This window comes from Haliotis cracherodii, unplaced genomic scaffold, assembly GCF_022045235.1.
Source record: "Haliotis cracherodii isolate W230 unplaced genomic scaffold, xgHalCrac1.p SCAF_6, whole genome shotgun sequence".
Classification (NCBI taxonomy): Eukaryota; Metazoa; Mollusca; class Gastropoda; order Lepetellida; family Haliotidae; genus Haliotis; species Haliotis cracherodii.
In genome coordinates, this window is record NW_027266319.1 from 69678897 (window position 1) to 69693336 (window position 14440).

A 14440-nucleotide genomic window follows, 5' to 3' on the forward strand; every position below is an offset into this window, starting at 1 on the left:
AGAGTCCAACTCAAGTCTAGAATGATTTGGCCAGATTGCCTCAGGTTTGAAATCAAGGACTGCTCTGGGTTCGATTTGGATTTTATTTTGCTTATTTGGTAGATATATATTTTTGAATAAGATAAATTAATTTCTTGGACTACATTTCAGTCTGGGTCTTTAGACTAAAATTTTGCGACCTTCTTGCACGTGTCTACATGCACGTGTCTACATGCAAGTGTGTGTGTGTGTGTGTGTGTGTGTGTATGTGCGTGCGTGCGTGCGTGCGTGCGTGCGTGTGTGTGTGTGTGTGTGTGTGTGTGTGTGTGTGTGTGTGTGCGCGTGCGTGTGTGTTCGTGTGTGTGCGTGAATTAGTCCGGACTAACGCAGGTTTCAGAGTACTTGCCTACGGAGATGCCACGTCGAGTATTAACATAGATGCCCAGCTCAGACACAGTATGGCGGAATCCGAGCCGACCAGCCCTTGTTTAAGCCCCTTAATGCCAATTGTCGCTACCATCTTCAAACGTATTTTGGTTCAGCGGATCGAAACACCGACCTTCTGCTGCTCTCTGGGCGCTTTCCCCAAAACCACGGAGGCTGTTGAAGGATGGTGTGAATATCAGCGTAGAGAGGGTCACACATTGTGACCCTATGTGGATTCGAACCACGATCTTAGGTGTAACGAGCACTTTAACTTCAAGGCCACACCTGTTTGATAGGAAGCGGCGGTAACAGCTGCATCATGTGCGTCACGTGCTCCGACAATTTATCCACAGTAGCGAGTAACAGGGCAGAGTGGAATTATTTTTGTCAGAAAAAACTGAGAGAAATTATCGGGAGGTGATCTCGCAGTTATGGCGTGCATCGCCTGTTACAGCGGGTACATCGCACAGAGTGACGCCCCACAGCTTGTTGCAACAGGTACATCGCACAGAGTGACGCCCCACAGCTTGTTGCAACGGGTACATCGCACAGAGTGACGCCCCACAGCTTGTTGCAACGGGTACATCGCACAGAGTGACGCCCCACAGCTTGTTACAGCGGGTACAGCGCACAAAGTGACGCCCCACAGCCTGTTACAACGGGTACAGCGCACAAAGTGACGCCCCACAGCCTGTTACAGCGGGTACATCGGACAGAGTGACGCCCCACAGCTTGTTACAGCGGGTACAGCGCACTGAGTGACGCTCCACAGACTGTTACAGCGGATACATCGCACAGAGTGACGCTCCACAGACTGTTACAGCGGGTACAGCGCACAAAAAGACGCCCCACAGCCTGTTACAACGGGTGTATCGTACACAGTGACGCCCAACAGCCTGTTACAACGGGTACAGCGCACAAAGTGACGCCCCACAGACTGTTGCAACGGGTACATCGCACAGAGTGACGCCCCACAGCCTGTTACAGCGGGTACAGCGCACTGAGTGACGCCCCACAGACTGTTACAACGGGTACAGCGCACAGAGTGACGCCCCACAGCCTGTTACAGCAGGTACATCGGACAGAGTGACGCCTCACAGCCTGTTTCAGCGGGTACAGCGCACAAAGTGACGCCCCACAGACTGTTACAGCAGGTACAGCGCACAAAGTGACGTCCCCACAGGGTACAGCGGGTACAGCGCACACAGTGACGCCCCACAACCTGTTACAGCGGGTACAGCGCACAGCTCACAGAGTGACGCCCCACAGTCTGTTTCAGCGGGTGCATCGCACTAAGTGACGCCCCACAGCCTGTTACAACGGGTACAGCGTACACAGTGACGCCCCACAGCCTGTTACAACGCATACATCGCACAGAGTGACACCCAACAGCCTATTACAACGGGCACAGCGCACAAAGTGACGCCCCCACAGCTTGTTGCAACGGGTACAGCGCACAGAGTGACGCCCCACAGACTGTTACGGCGGGTACATCGCACAGAGTGACGCCGCACAGCCTTTTACAGCGGGTACATCGCACAGAGTGACTCCCCACAGACTGTTACAGCGGGTACATCGCACAGAGCGACGCTCCACAGACTGTTACAGTGGGTACAGCGCACAAAAAGACGCCCAACAGCCTGTTACAACGGGTGTATCGTACAAAGTGACGCCCCACAGACTGTTACAGCGGGTACAGCGCACAGCTCACAGAGTGACGCCCCACAGCCTGTTTCAGCGGGTGCATCGCACTAAGTGACGCCCCACAGACTGTTACAGCAGGTACAGCGCACAAAGTGACGCCCCATAGACTGTTACAGCGCAGCGCACAGAGTGACGCCCCACAGACTGTTACAGCGGGTACAGCGCACAGAGTGACGCCCCACAGACTGTTTCAGCGGGTACATCGCACAGAGTGACGCACCCCACAGACTGTTACAGCGGGTGCATCGCACAAGGTGACGCCCCACAGACTGTTACAACGCGTACATCGCAAAGAGTGACACCCAACAGCCTATTACAACGCAGAAGTGCCGACCCCACAGCCTGTTACAACGGGCACAGCGCACAAAGTGACGCCTCACACAGGGTACAGCGGGCACAGCGCACAAATTGACGCCTCACACAGGGTACAGCGGGTACAGCGCACAAATTGACGCCTCACACAGGGTACAGCGGGTACAGCGCACACAGTGACGCCTCACACAGGGTACATCGCACACAGTGACGCCTCACACAGGGTACAGCGGTTACAGCGCACACAGAGACGCCCTACAATCTGTTTTGATTTTAGTATTTGGGATGATGCCGAGAACCAATGATCCACACGTGTCAGCTCCAACTGACATTTAAAACAAACCGCGGATATCTCTTAAACGCCATCAGAGGCCGAGGATGAAATTATCTCATTACGCCTCCTTTGATAATGGTAAAGTATTTACGATATGGGACCAACTGTCAATGATCCGGGAACAGTGAGGGGCAAACAGACTGCTTTTGCCATACTTGATGTTATCTTGGGGTCAGCAATAGCCGGATTGGCATCTCCGGACAATGCTCCAAATTTTGACCCTTTTTACAAACCAATCTGGACATATTTATACTGGGGCAGCCACTTCTGACTATTGTTATTACGCCGCAGTGTTTGATCTATTGCACTGACCAGGCGTACCGTCCACGAATCAGTATCTGTACTTATCAGGTCGATCGCTGACCACCCATTTGGGAGATCTCACTAAGGCCGAACATTAGCTCGTCAAGGTTGAATGTTCACACGTTTGAAAGACCTAAATGCATGTGATGGGACGATAAAAGTCCCAAAAGTATTGAAACTGATTTGGTTCGAGAGTAATATATAATATGAGTGGGACATCATATCAAACAAAACACGGGCCGGCGTTATTCAGAGTCGCTGATCGAGAAGGCCCCGCATGTCTACCGTACAATGCATGTTGGCCATGCTGCTCGCTAGGCAGATGAACGTTGTCCCGTTACACAGCTGTCATACTGTGTCCCAAAACTTATGAGCATTTTCCCATTCCACGAGTTTTAAAATGGATTGAAAAACGCGTCGTGTGATTTCTCCCAGATCCATCGCGTTGATTATATGTTGGTAATGAAACAGTTGACATCCTCTGTGTTTTAGGCGTCAACTTAGCAGTTATATGTTGGAAATGAAACAATTGACATCCTTTGTGTTTTAGGCGTCAACTAAACAGTTATATGTTGGTAATGAAACAATTGACATCCTCTGTGTTTTAGGCGTCAACTTAGCAGTTATATGTTGGAAATGAAACAATTGACATCCTTTGTGTTTTAGGCGTCAACTTAGCAGTTATATGTTGGAAATGAAACAATTGACATCCTTTGTGTTTTAGGCGTCAACTAAACAGTTATATGTTGGTAGTGAGACAGTTGGCCTAAACCTAAACAGTTATATGTTGGTGGGGTTGCCGCGTGCTCGGTCTGGGACTTCTAGGTTATGTAACGCTGAACAATTCTATGTTTATGGTCAAGAAATGATCACAATGACGCATCTCAACTGTCGAACACCCTGTCAACAATACTGTCAAAGTGTGAGCGGGCAACAAAAACTAGATTGAAAAGTCATTTCCTTCATTCAAATGTCTCGTAGCCATACAGCGCTAAACGCCAACTCCTTAAGGATAGAGTGAAGGCACTTCTGCCTCCTTAGTCACATAGGAAAACCCAGATTCCGAGAGAAAACCTTGCCAATGAATGACAGACTGACACCTCTATATTTTATAAAAAGAGTCCTAAAGTCACCCTCAACCACCGCAAGCAATAAGACTTTTGAACGCCACAGGACAGGAGTCGGTTAGTTTCATTTTGAACCATTCCACCCCAATGAATTGCCCCAACTCTATTTAGTTTAGGGCATTGACTAGCGGCTCAATAGGCTTTCTGTTGAAGTCGCGGGCACGTTAGGAGGCTGGCTGTAGCAAGAGGCTGCGGTGGGCTTCTTTATTCGCCTCACAATGCCCAGACTGCTTAATACAGTGCGGCAAACACTCCACGGCTGAAAAGGCCTTTCGGGTAGGCACAATGTTGCCGGTCCCTGCCGCAGCGATCTATAGACGACGCAGTGACAGGGATTTAAACTTCATTTCACTCAAGAATACAAGGAGAGAAGTTTGGAGCTCCAGTGTAAAATGCTGTTAAGAGAATTTGAAAGAAATTTGGAGTGACAAAAAAAACTGGGGTGCGAATCAAGTGAAGTACAAATCTCGAAGTAAAGGGTGGTAGGCCCTTCTGGCGTGTGTGTGTCTGTAATCACAGGTCGGTACATTGTGCGGTACCATGCACTCCGGATAATCACATATCGTTTCGTAGTACTGTCCATGTCGAATAATCACATGATGCCCAATACTTTCCTAATGGGATACGACGAGGTCGGGCGGAGTGAATGATCGGTTACACAGAACAGAGTTTTACCCTGACTGCCATGCGTTAAGCCACTCCCACCCCTGCAGGGTCACCCCCATCCCAGAGTGGGGACACACACCGTCCGAACAGACCCCATACCCAGTAGACTTATGTGCTCTGTATTCAACCTCTACCCCAGCGTATGAGACGCTCAATTCGCAGGCTGTATAATGCCAAAGAATGTGTAAAGTCTTTCCGTGGTGTTGATGATTCGCTGATCGTGTTTGCCCTCTTTGGGAAGCAACAGTATTTTCACAACGTGTGCCTAGTTGATAAGGAACTGAGGTGGATGTCAAACACGTCTTAATTGTTCACGCAGGGTATCATTTTCTAAAAGGTTAGATAACGTGTAATAGAGTTGCGCGAAGAAGTCAAGTTCAAGATGTCGCAGGTGTATGTGTAATTGCATGTTGTACACCAGCTATAATGTTGCAGGTGTATGTGTAATTGCATGTTGCACACCAACTATAATGTTGCAGGTGTATGTGTAATTGCATGTTGCACACCAGCTATAATGTTGCAGGTGTATGTGTAATTGCATGTTGTACACCAGCTATAATGTCGCAGATGGATGGAGGTAGGTTTTCATCTTCCGTTTGGGGGGGCTGCCACACGTCCATATCACACCGCCTCTCACACAAGGGCTATACTATGTCACGCGTCCCCATCACACCGTCTCTCACACAAGGGCTATACTATGTCATATCTCTCCCACCACACCGTCTCTCACACAAGGACTATACTATGTCATATCTCTCCCACCACACTGACTCTCACACAAGGGCTATACTATGTCATATCTCCCCCACCACACCGTCTCTCACACAAGGGCTATACTATGTCATATCTCTCCCACCACACTGTCTCTCACACAAGGGCTATACTATGTCACACGTCCCCATCACACCGTCTCTCACACAAGGGCTATACTATGTCATATCTCTCCCACCACACCGTCTCTCACACAAGGGCTATACTATGTCACACGTCCCCATCACACCGTCTCTCACACAAGGGCTATACTATGTCACGCGTTCCCATCACCCCGCCTCTCACACAAGGGCTATACTATGTCACACGTCCCCATCACCCCGCCTCTCACACAAGGGCTATACTATGTCATATCTCTCCCACCACACTGACTCTCAGACAAGGGCTATACCATGTTACGCGTCCCAAACACACTGTCTCTCACACAAGGACTATACTATGTCACGCGTCCCAAACACACCGTCTCTCACACAAGGGCTATACTATGTCACACGTCCATATCACACTGTCTCTCACACAAGGGCTATACTATGTCACACGTCCCCATCACACCGCCTCTCACACAAGGGCTATACTGTGCCACACGTCCATATCACACTGTCTCTCACACAAGGGCTATACTATGTCACACGTCCCCATCACACCGTCTCTCACACAAGGGCTATACTGTGTCACACGTCATCCAGCCCTGTCCTAAGGAAATGTCAATCAGCCCGCGGAAGATGTCATGTACGGTCTATAAATTACGAGGCTGAACCGAACGTTTAAGGCAATAACATGTAATTGTGTGAATGAATTATGACAAATTCGCAGCTTTTGAGTCTGTGAAAGTGAAATGTTTTTGACAGAACTGTCCCAGACATAATGAATAGCATTGACCTGAGGTAACTGATCATGTTCTCACTTGACACCTTCCACCTCCTCAACGTGTTACATGAAATAATGCCCTTTCCGCGTGTTACATTACATAGTCTCTATCTCCTTCCCGTGTTACATTACATGGTCTCTATCTCCTCCGCGTGTTACATTACATAGTCTCTATCTCCTCCCCGTGTTACATTACATGGTCTCTATCTCCTTCGCGTGTTACATTACATGGTCTCTATCTCCTCCCCGTGTTACATTACATAGTCTCTATCTCCTCCCCGTGTTACATTACATGGTCTCTATCTCCTCCGCGTGTTACATTACATGGTCTCTATCTCCTTCGCGTGTTACATTACATGGTCTCTATCTCCTTCGCGTGTTACATTACATGGTCTCTATCTCCTCCCCGTGTTACATTACATAGTCTCTATCTCCTCCCCGTGTTACATTACATGGTCTCTATCTCCTCCGCGTGTTACATTACATAGTCTCTATCTCCTCCCCGTGTTACATTACATGGTCTCTATCTCCTTCGCGTGTTACATTACATGGTCTCTATCTCCTCCCCGTGTTACATTACATAGTCTCTATCTCCTCCCCGTGTTACATTACATGGTCTCTATCTCCTCCGCGTGTTACATTACATAGTCTCTATCTCCTCCCCGTGTTACATTACATGGTCTCTATCTCCTTCGCGTGTTACATTACATGGTCTCTATCTCCTCCCCGTGTTACATTACATAGTCTCTATCTCCTCCCCGTGTTACATTACATAGTCTCTATCTCCTCCCCGTGTTACATTACATAGTCTCTATCTCCTCCCCGTGTTACATTACATAGTCTCTATCTCCTTCGCGTGTTACATTACATAGTCTCTATCTCCTTCGCGTGTTACATTACATAGTCTCTATCTCCTTCGCGTGTTACATTACATAGTCTCTATCTCCTTCGCGTGTTACATTACATAGTCTCTATCTCCTCCCCGTGTTACATTACATGGTCTCTATCTCCTCCACGGGTTACATTACATGGTCTCTATCTCCTCCACGTGTTACATTACATGGTCTCTATCTCCTCCACGTGTTGCATTACATAGTCTCTATCTCCTCCACGTGTTACATTACATGGTCTCTATCTCCTCCACGTGTTACATTACATGGTCTCTATCTCCTCCACGTGTTGCATTACATGGTCTCTATCTCGTCCACGTGTTACATTACATGGTCTCTATCTCCTCCCCGTGTTACATTACATAGTCTCTATCTCCTCCACGTGTTACATTACATAGTCTCTATCTCCTCCACGTGTTACATTACATAGTCTCTATCTCCTCCACGTGTTACATTACATAGTCTCTGTATCCTCACATGTTGCATGACATATTACATATTACATAACAAATTCCCTACCGCCTTTACATATTACATTTTGTATTCTCCACTGACTTCACATATTACATTGAATATTCTCCACCGCCTTCACGTATTACCGCCCCTGTGTCAGACTATCGAGAATCCTGAGTAACCGCCCCTGAATCAGACTTTCGAGAATCCTGAGTTACCGCTCCTGTGTCAGAACGAGATTTCAGATCAGTATCAGGGCCTCGTTCCTCAAAGCGATCTTAGCGCTACAATGATCGTAAGCCTATGTTAAAGTATGGGACTTACGATCACGTTAGTGCTAAGACTGCTTTGAGGAACGGGGCCCAGGACTGCAGTTTCAGCAAGTTGCTGTAGTGATGGCACGGAAGTGAAAGAGTTACCGCCCCTTGTCACGGCGTGATGTGGACGTGACTAGGAGGGGAAACTTCCTTCTCTGGCGCCAGCTGAGGCAGAATAGAACCGTTTGCGTCACCCAGGCATCTCAGCTGACCAGATGTTGATGTTTTGTGTGTAGTTACCAGTCGTAAAATGCGACGAAATCCCAGGGTCTGGGGTATGTTGTCATACTACAGAATACACATATGATGCGGCTTCATTCTGTCTCCATGCACCTTTCTAAAACACTACGGAGGTGTACACACCCGGTATTCAGGAGTCAGACCGGGTATTCCGAACAGTCTGGTGTATCGAACAGACTGGTGTGTCGAACAGTCGGATATATCGAACTGTCTGAAGTATCGAACAATCGGATATATCGTACAGTTGGATGTATCGAACAGTCGGTTGTATCAAACAGTAGGGTATATTGAGCAGTTTGGTGTATCAGGTTTGATATAGCCGAATCGAAAAAAGGTCTTATGATGTGTTTTATTCGATGACAGAGTAATCTACGCTTCAATGGAAGGCAAAATAGTATGTCGATGTTTGAATGTGATCCAGCTGTGGCGCCAGGACGTGAGTCAGTCCTTCAGTACTGCACCGCGAGCAGCCTAGTGCAAACCCATAAATGTAATGCATGACAGATAACTTATAATAACGGTCACGTGACAGCTGTTGCGTCTCCCGTATACCATGATGCCACATTCTGAAAGCCTTGCTGACAAGTCACGTGGCATGGATGCCAAAGTTCGATATCGCGACAATATTCCAGCTATATGACGGCGATCTGTAATTAATCGAGTCTGGACCATGACCTGGGCACTGATCTACGCAATTAGGATTCGGTGATATGCATCAACCAAGTCATCACAGTCGTCTTTTATGGCAAGCATGGGTTGCGGAAGACCTATTCCACCCCGGATCTTCACGGGTAGTTAGTTCAATGTCGTCAAGGCACTTATCTCTGTCATCATGGAACTCATGAATGTGTAGTGGATAGGTACATCTTCATCATTGATGAACTTATTGCTCTCTTGAAGCTCTGTATATCAGTGTAATTCTCTCTCGACATATCATCACTCGAATACTAACTTGATCTCATGTCAATTGAACACTCTAAAACCGACACTGTATTTGTTTAGATGCAAATAATTATAAAGCTGGTCACACCCATCAATGTTAAATGTGGCACCGCCATTGATGTCTGCCAGCACTGACACTACAGTGAGAAGACCCTTTTATCCATACAACTGTATTGAACGTTTGATAGGGATACACTCCCAGCTGACACGCAGTGAGAAGACCCTTTTATCCATACAACTGTAATGAACGTTTGATAAGGATTCAAGTCCGAGTTCAACTATCAATCATTTTGATATGAAAATCTTTATATATATTAGTCCATTAATAAGAGGAGAAATACCCGAATACTTCCTTTCCCATTCGAAATGAGCGTATTGCCGTACGCCGGTCTGGCGCCGTCATCATGGAAAGGAAACATTGAACCTTCATGACCCATAATCAACCAAACAAGCCATATATGTGAGACCTTATTCATTCTTTTGGCAATACATCTACCTATTTGACCCCGGATTTTGAATAGATGGTACGACATTCAATTGCGGATATCGTAAAGGTTTACGGCAGTTGAGCCTTGCGCACAAAGACATGCCTTTTCTCTGCTAACGTTCAGCGATATATCAAAAGACGGGAAGTCAATCAGTCGGTCTTATATTTTTGGTCGTGAATAGCACTTGAGAGATGAAAACATGCATTATAATTCACCCTCACGACCTTTTCCTGGTAGTTCAAATTTTATAGAAGCGATAACATTACTTAGAGTAATTTCAGTCTATGTACACTCATTAATATCTACCCATATGCACTCTTAGTCATTATCAAGATGTGCTAGGGTTTCACGTCAGCTTTATTGTACGCCGTTAAGCGGTTGGTCATAAAACGCAAACGTACGTACCAACTGAGTCTCGTTTACTTGGGTTTAGTCGTTATCTGATAGGACCAGAGTTGCTAAAAGAAAGGGAAATTACTCCGGGACGTTTATCATTCATGTTATCAGCGTTTCGGGGTGAAAAAGGGTTCCGTTAGATGTTTTTACGATCGAACTACCGCCGTTAAGAATTTGAACAATTTCAATTTGCTTCATCTTTGGGCTTATGGTTTATTTTGATAGAAAGCGTTAGATTTTATAATTCTTTTTGTACTACAGTTTCATAGGGTAATAACTTGAGATTCATTTAGCAGAAATCTGTAGCGGTTAATGAAGATTTGTAGATTGTGTCGGAAACTGTATATTATGCAGGTAACTGTTGATCGTGCAGGTAATTGTAGATTGTGCAGGTAACTGTATATTATGCAGGTAACTGTAGATTGTGCAGGTAACTGTAGACCGTGCAGGTTACTGTAGAATGTGCAGGTAACTGTAGAGTGTGCAGGTAACTGTAGACCGTGCATGTAACTGTAGAGTGTGAAGGTTACTGTAGAATGTGCAGGTAACTGTAGAGTGTGCGGGTAACTGTAGAGTGTGAAGGTTACTGTAGAATGTGCAGGTAACTGTAGAGTGTGCAGGTAACTGTAGATTGTGCAGGTTACTGTAGATTGTGCAGGTAACTGTAGATTGTGCAGGTAACTGTAGAGTGTGCAGGTAACTGTATATTGTGCAGGTAACTGTAGGTGGTGTAGGTAACTGTGATCCGCGTTGAGTGTGTGGTGCCGCCAGCTTGTCATGTAAGATTAATCCAAGGACTTCATGATTGGCAGACTGGGCGCTACTGTGGTATGCCAGAAATGTTCCTACAATAAAGATCAAATGGTGAATGATATACGATACAGGGTGGGCATTTTCCGGAGAAAACAGGAAGGAATTCCGAAAATGATGGATCTTTCTTACGAAGACGTTATTTAATCACATTAAGTTTACTTTAGTATTTTTCAAGTCCTTTAACTTATACTGTTACACAACACTGTTAGTACGTGTGTTTAAACGGTTCAAATGCAAGTCTATCTGAAGGCGGAGCATTCTGAAAGTTTGCGTCTGGTCCTCGACCACTGCAGACTGTTGTGCAGATCTGCTGACTGTTGTGCAGTACTGATCATTGGGTGTGCATCTTTTTATAACACTTCATCACAGACTTGGCAAGGACGGTGTTAAGCGCAGATGGCTGGTGAACCCTGACGATCGCCCGATACACTGCGAATTCCATTTTAACAGTTTTTTTGCAACAGACTCCGAAAACACATTTTTGTCTATTTCCGTTATGGCGATGCAGCCCTGAGCTCATTTCCAAAATTAGATTTCGGCTACAGTTTCTTTATACAAGAAAAACTATTACTCCCAATCCAGTCAGATCATTCGCTTGCTTTGTTTCAAGTCAAGTGTGGAGAAAGACTATTAGTATATGTCGCGCCCTCTTCCAATATCCCTTCACACGGAATGTGATATTGCGTCGGTTACAGTTGAACATTTTAGGAGACAAATTTGATGTTAATGAATGATCATTTAATGACGTTTGTTGTTTTTATACGGCCCCTTTGTCAAACAAATGTGAAGTATTAATTATTTTCTTTCTTTTCTAGTCTGTGTACAACTACGCCAAGGTGGCGTGCAAGTGCCATGGCGTGTCCGGCTCCTGTAGCTTGAAGACCTGTTGGCAACAGCTGCCGTCTTTCAGAGAAGTGGGGGACCGTCTCAAAGATAGATACGATGGTGCAACAGAGGTCAAGTTCAACAAAAGGGGAACAAAATTAGTGCGCAAAAATAAACGGTATAACCGCCCCTCGAGGGAAGACGTGATATATTTGGACGAGTCGCCCGACTATTGTAAGTCGGATCCTGAAACGGGATCCTTCGGAACCATTGGCCGGGAATGCAACAGAAACTCCGAAGGAATGGATGGTTGTAACCTTCTGTGTTGCGGACGCGGCTACAACACATTCAAACGAAAACTTGTTGAGCGTTGCCATTGTAAATTTTACTGGTGTTGTTATGTGCGCTGTAAAACATGTGAGCGGATAGTAGATGTCCACACGTGCAAATAATGACGTCATCGGGACGTGAGGATGACGTCATTGACTCTACTGAATGATCTCCCCACAGAAAGTGCGTCCACCCATATTGCCCGGGTGACGGAGAAGAAAACATGCGAGAGAATTTACCAATCAGAAAATGAGGATATTGTACATCTTCCAAAAGGACCACCATCTGAGCAAGGATTACATGTATGGATATAACGTTCTGTCGATGGGGACTTGCATTTCTCAGACGAGGCACAGCGTGTTTGTGTTACTTATGAGCCGCGGAGAACCCAAAGTTGCCATGGTAACAGAACTACTTTCTCTACGAGGAAGCTATATACGGTAACTTTGGCAGTGATGTGACAATCACGGTGATGTAAGGATTAAAGGGCAGGTGACAAGTGGCATTCACACAGCCAGGAGACGCTCTTCACCATAATCCGCCGTTATATTGGAAACAACGACACTCAAAGTAGATGCCACACAACAACAGGTCACGATGGCGATGGTCGCTGTTGACAACTAATTTATGTAACAGTTCCTCAACTAGTGCTGATTAATTTCGATTTGGTAGTTCTTCCACACTGCAAAGTGAAGTCACCGTAAATTTGAGCTGAATTTGTACATAGAGACCTGCACATCCGGGTTCCTGGCATTTAGGAGCATTACTGCCACGCTGTAGAATATTATCAACTTATTTCAAACGTTACTAGGTGATTAATGCGAGAAGTGTTTGTTTGTATATAGTTAAGACAGTAATCAGTAAGTACGAGATATTTATTTACCTTGTAATATATTTGTAGAGCAAAATACAGTGAACAGTTTACGTCATGACAGAAGCACGTGCAGATACCTACCGGAGACCATGGACAGGGTTAATCCAGGCTTAATTCCGGTTACCCGGTTTAATCTGGCTTGTCTCTAGCCGTACGTTATAATTGCATTTAGTTTATGTTTCTCTCAGGTAGAAATCTCTTGTAATAGTGTTCACGGATCCATGAGACACATAGAGTGAAAAACTAAACATTGCGACTGGTCTACATACATTTGCGCAAACCTTTCACGAGAACACAAACAGGTAGTGACGCGCTTTCTATGTCAATTGAGTGTACATATTACTAGCAAGGATTGTTGTCTCGATCCGTGAATTCAGCTGCCACTAGCAACGTCCAATGGTAACTGTGCGATCTGTCTTGTTATATGGTTCCGTAATTGTAAATAATTTTGGTTATATTTATGACCCATTTATCATTTGAATGTATCGTCATGGCACCATATATTCATCCAACCTTAATATTGTACTTACCGTTAGTCGTATCGCGTGACAACGGACACACACTGAAGTTTCAGTATCAATTTGAAATATTTATTGGATAATTTTTTCTTGCTCTGGATATGATTCATATCTCTACCACATAACATGCATAGTTAGAATCAAACAAATGCATTTTTGCAAACATTTAATTTGTTCTGATTGTCGCCTGTGCGCCGGGATGACAAGTTAGTCGTCAGCGTTTCCCACTTTCTGTCCAGTTGGAACTCACGGAAGCAGTGTTATGCCTGATGTTTGTTCGGATATGATATTATCTATGTGTTCATCATCATCAGCATTACGTCCTGTCTTAGAATCATCTCTGTTTGTGTTGTTTATTACTGTTGCTATGGTGATCACATGGTCATGTAACGTATACTATGTACATGTAAGACGTGGTGTATAGATAATTTGTACAATACTACCGAGGGATAGCACTTCCGAACGAGAACAGGTCACGTGACCCTAATCTCCCTCATTGGATTAGGATGATGTTTTCGTCACAGCTAAACCGAATATTTGTTGTTGAAAAAGAGATCTATTTTCGCATTTTAGCATTTCTTTCTTATTGAGTCTTATTGAGGCTGTTAATATTTCTTTTAACGATATTCACGTGTACACCCTGAAGGTAATGACCTGTGTAGAGTGTAATATGTATTCTGGGCATAAGACCAAGCATAATACTACATACAATAGATATATTTCTTGAAATGTTATCATTTTTTTACTATATACCATGTTGATTTTTTAGCATAAATGTGATTGCTAATTTCGGTTATCATAATACTGTATTCAGTCATTTTATTTATTTTTAGACTACGAAACCTCAGCTGCACCCGGCAAGGTG

At 45.2% G+C, this 14440-nt stretch overlaps 1 protein-coding gene across 2 annotated transcripts in view; it reads left to right on the forward strand.

Moving 5' to 3' along the window:
- Positions 1-13793, forward strand: part of LOC139445685 (protein Wnt-5a-like) — an 85464-nt gene extending 71671 nt beyond the window's left edge. For both annotated transcript variants that reach the window (XM_071226875.1, XM_071226874.1), the window contains one exon: positions 11844-13793. In XM_071226875.1, the coding sequence (XP_071082976.1) occupies positions 11844-12305 (462 nt within the window). In that variant the 3' untranslated portion in view covers positions 12306-13793. The remainder of the gene's footprint in view (positions 1-11843) is intronic.
- Positions 13794-14440: the final 647 nt, after the last annotated feature.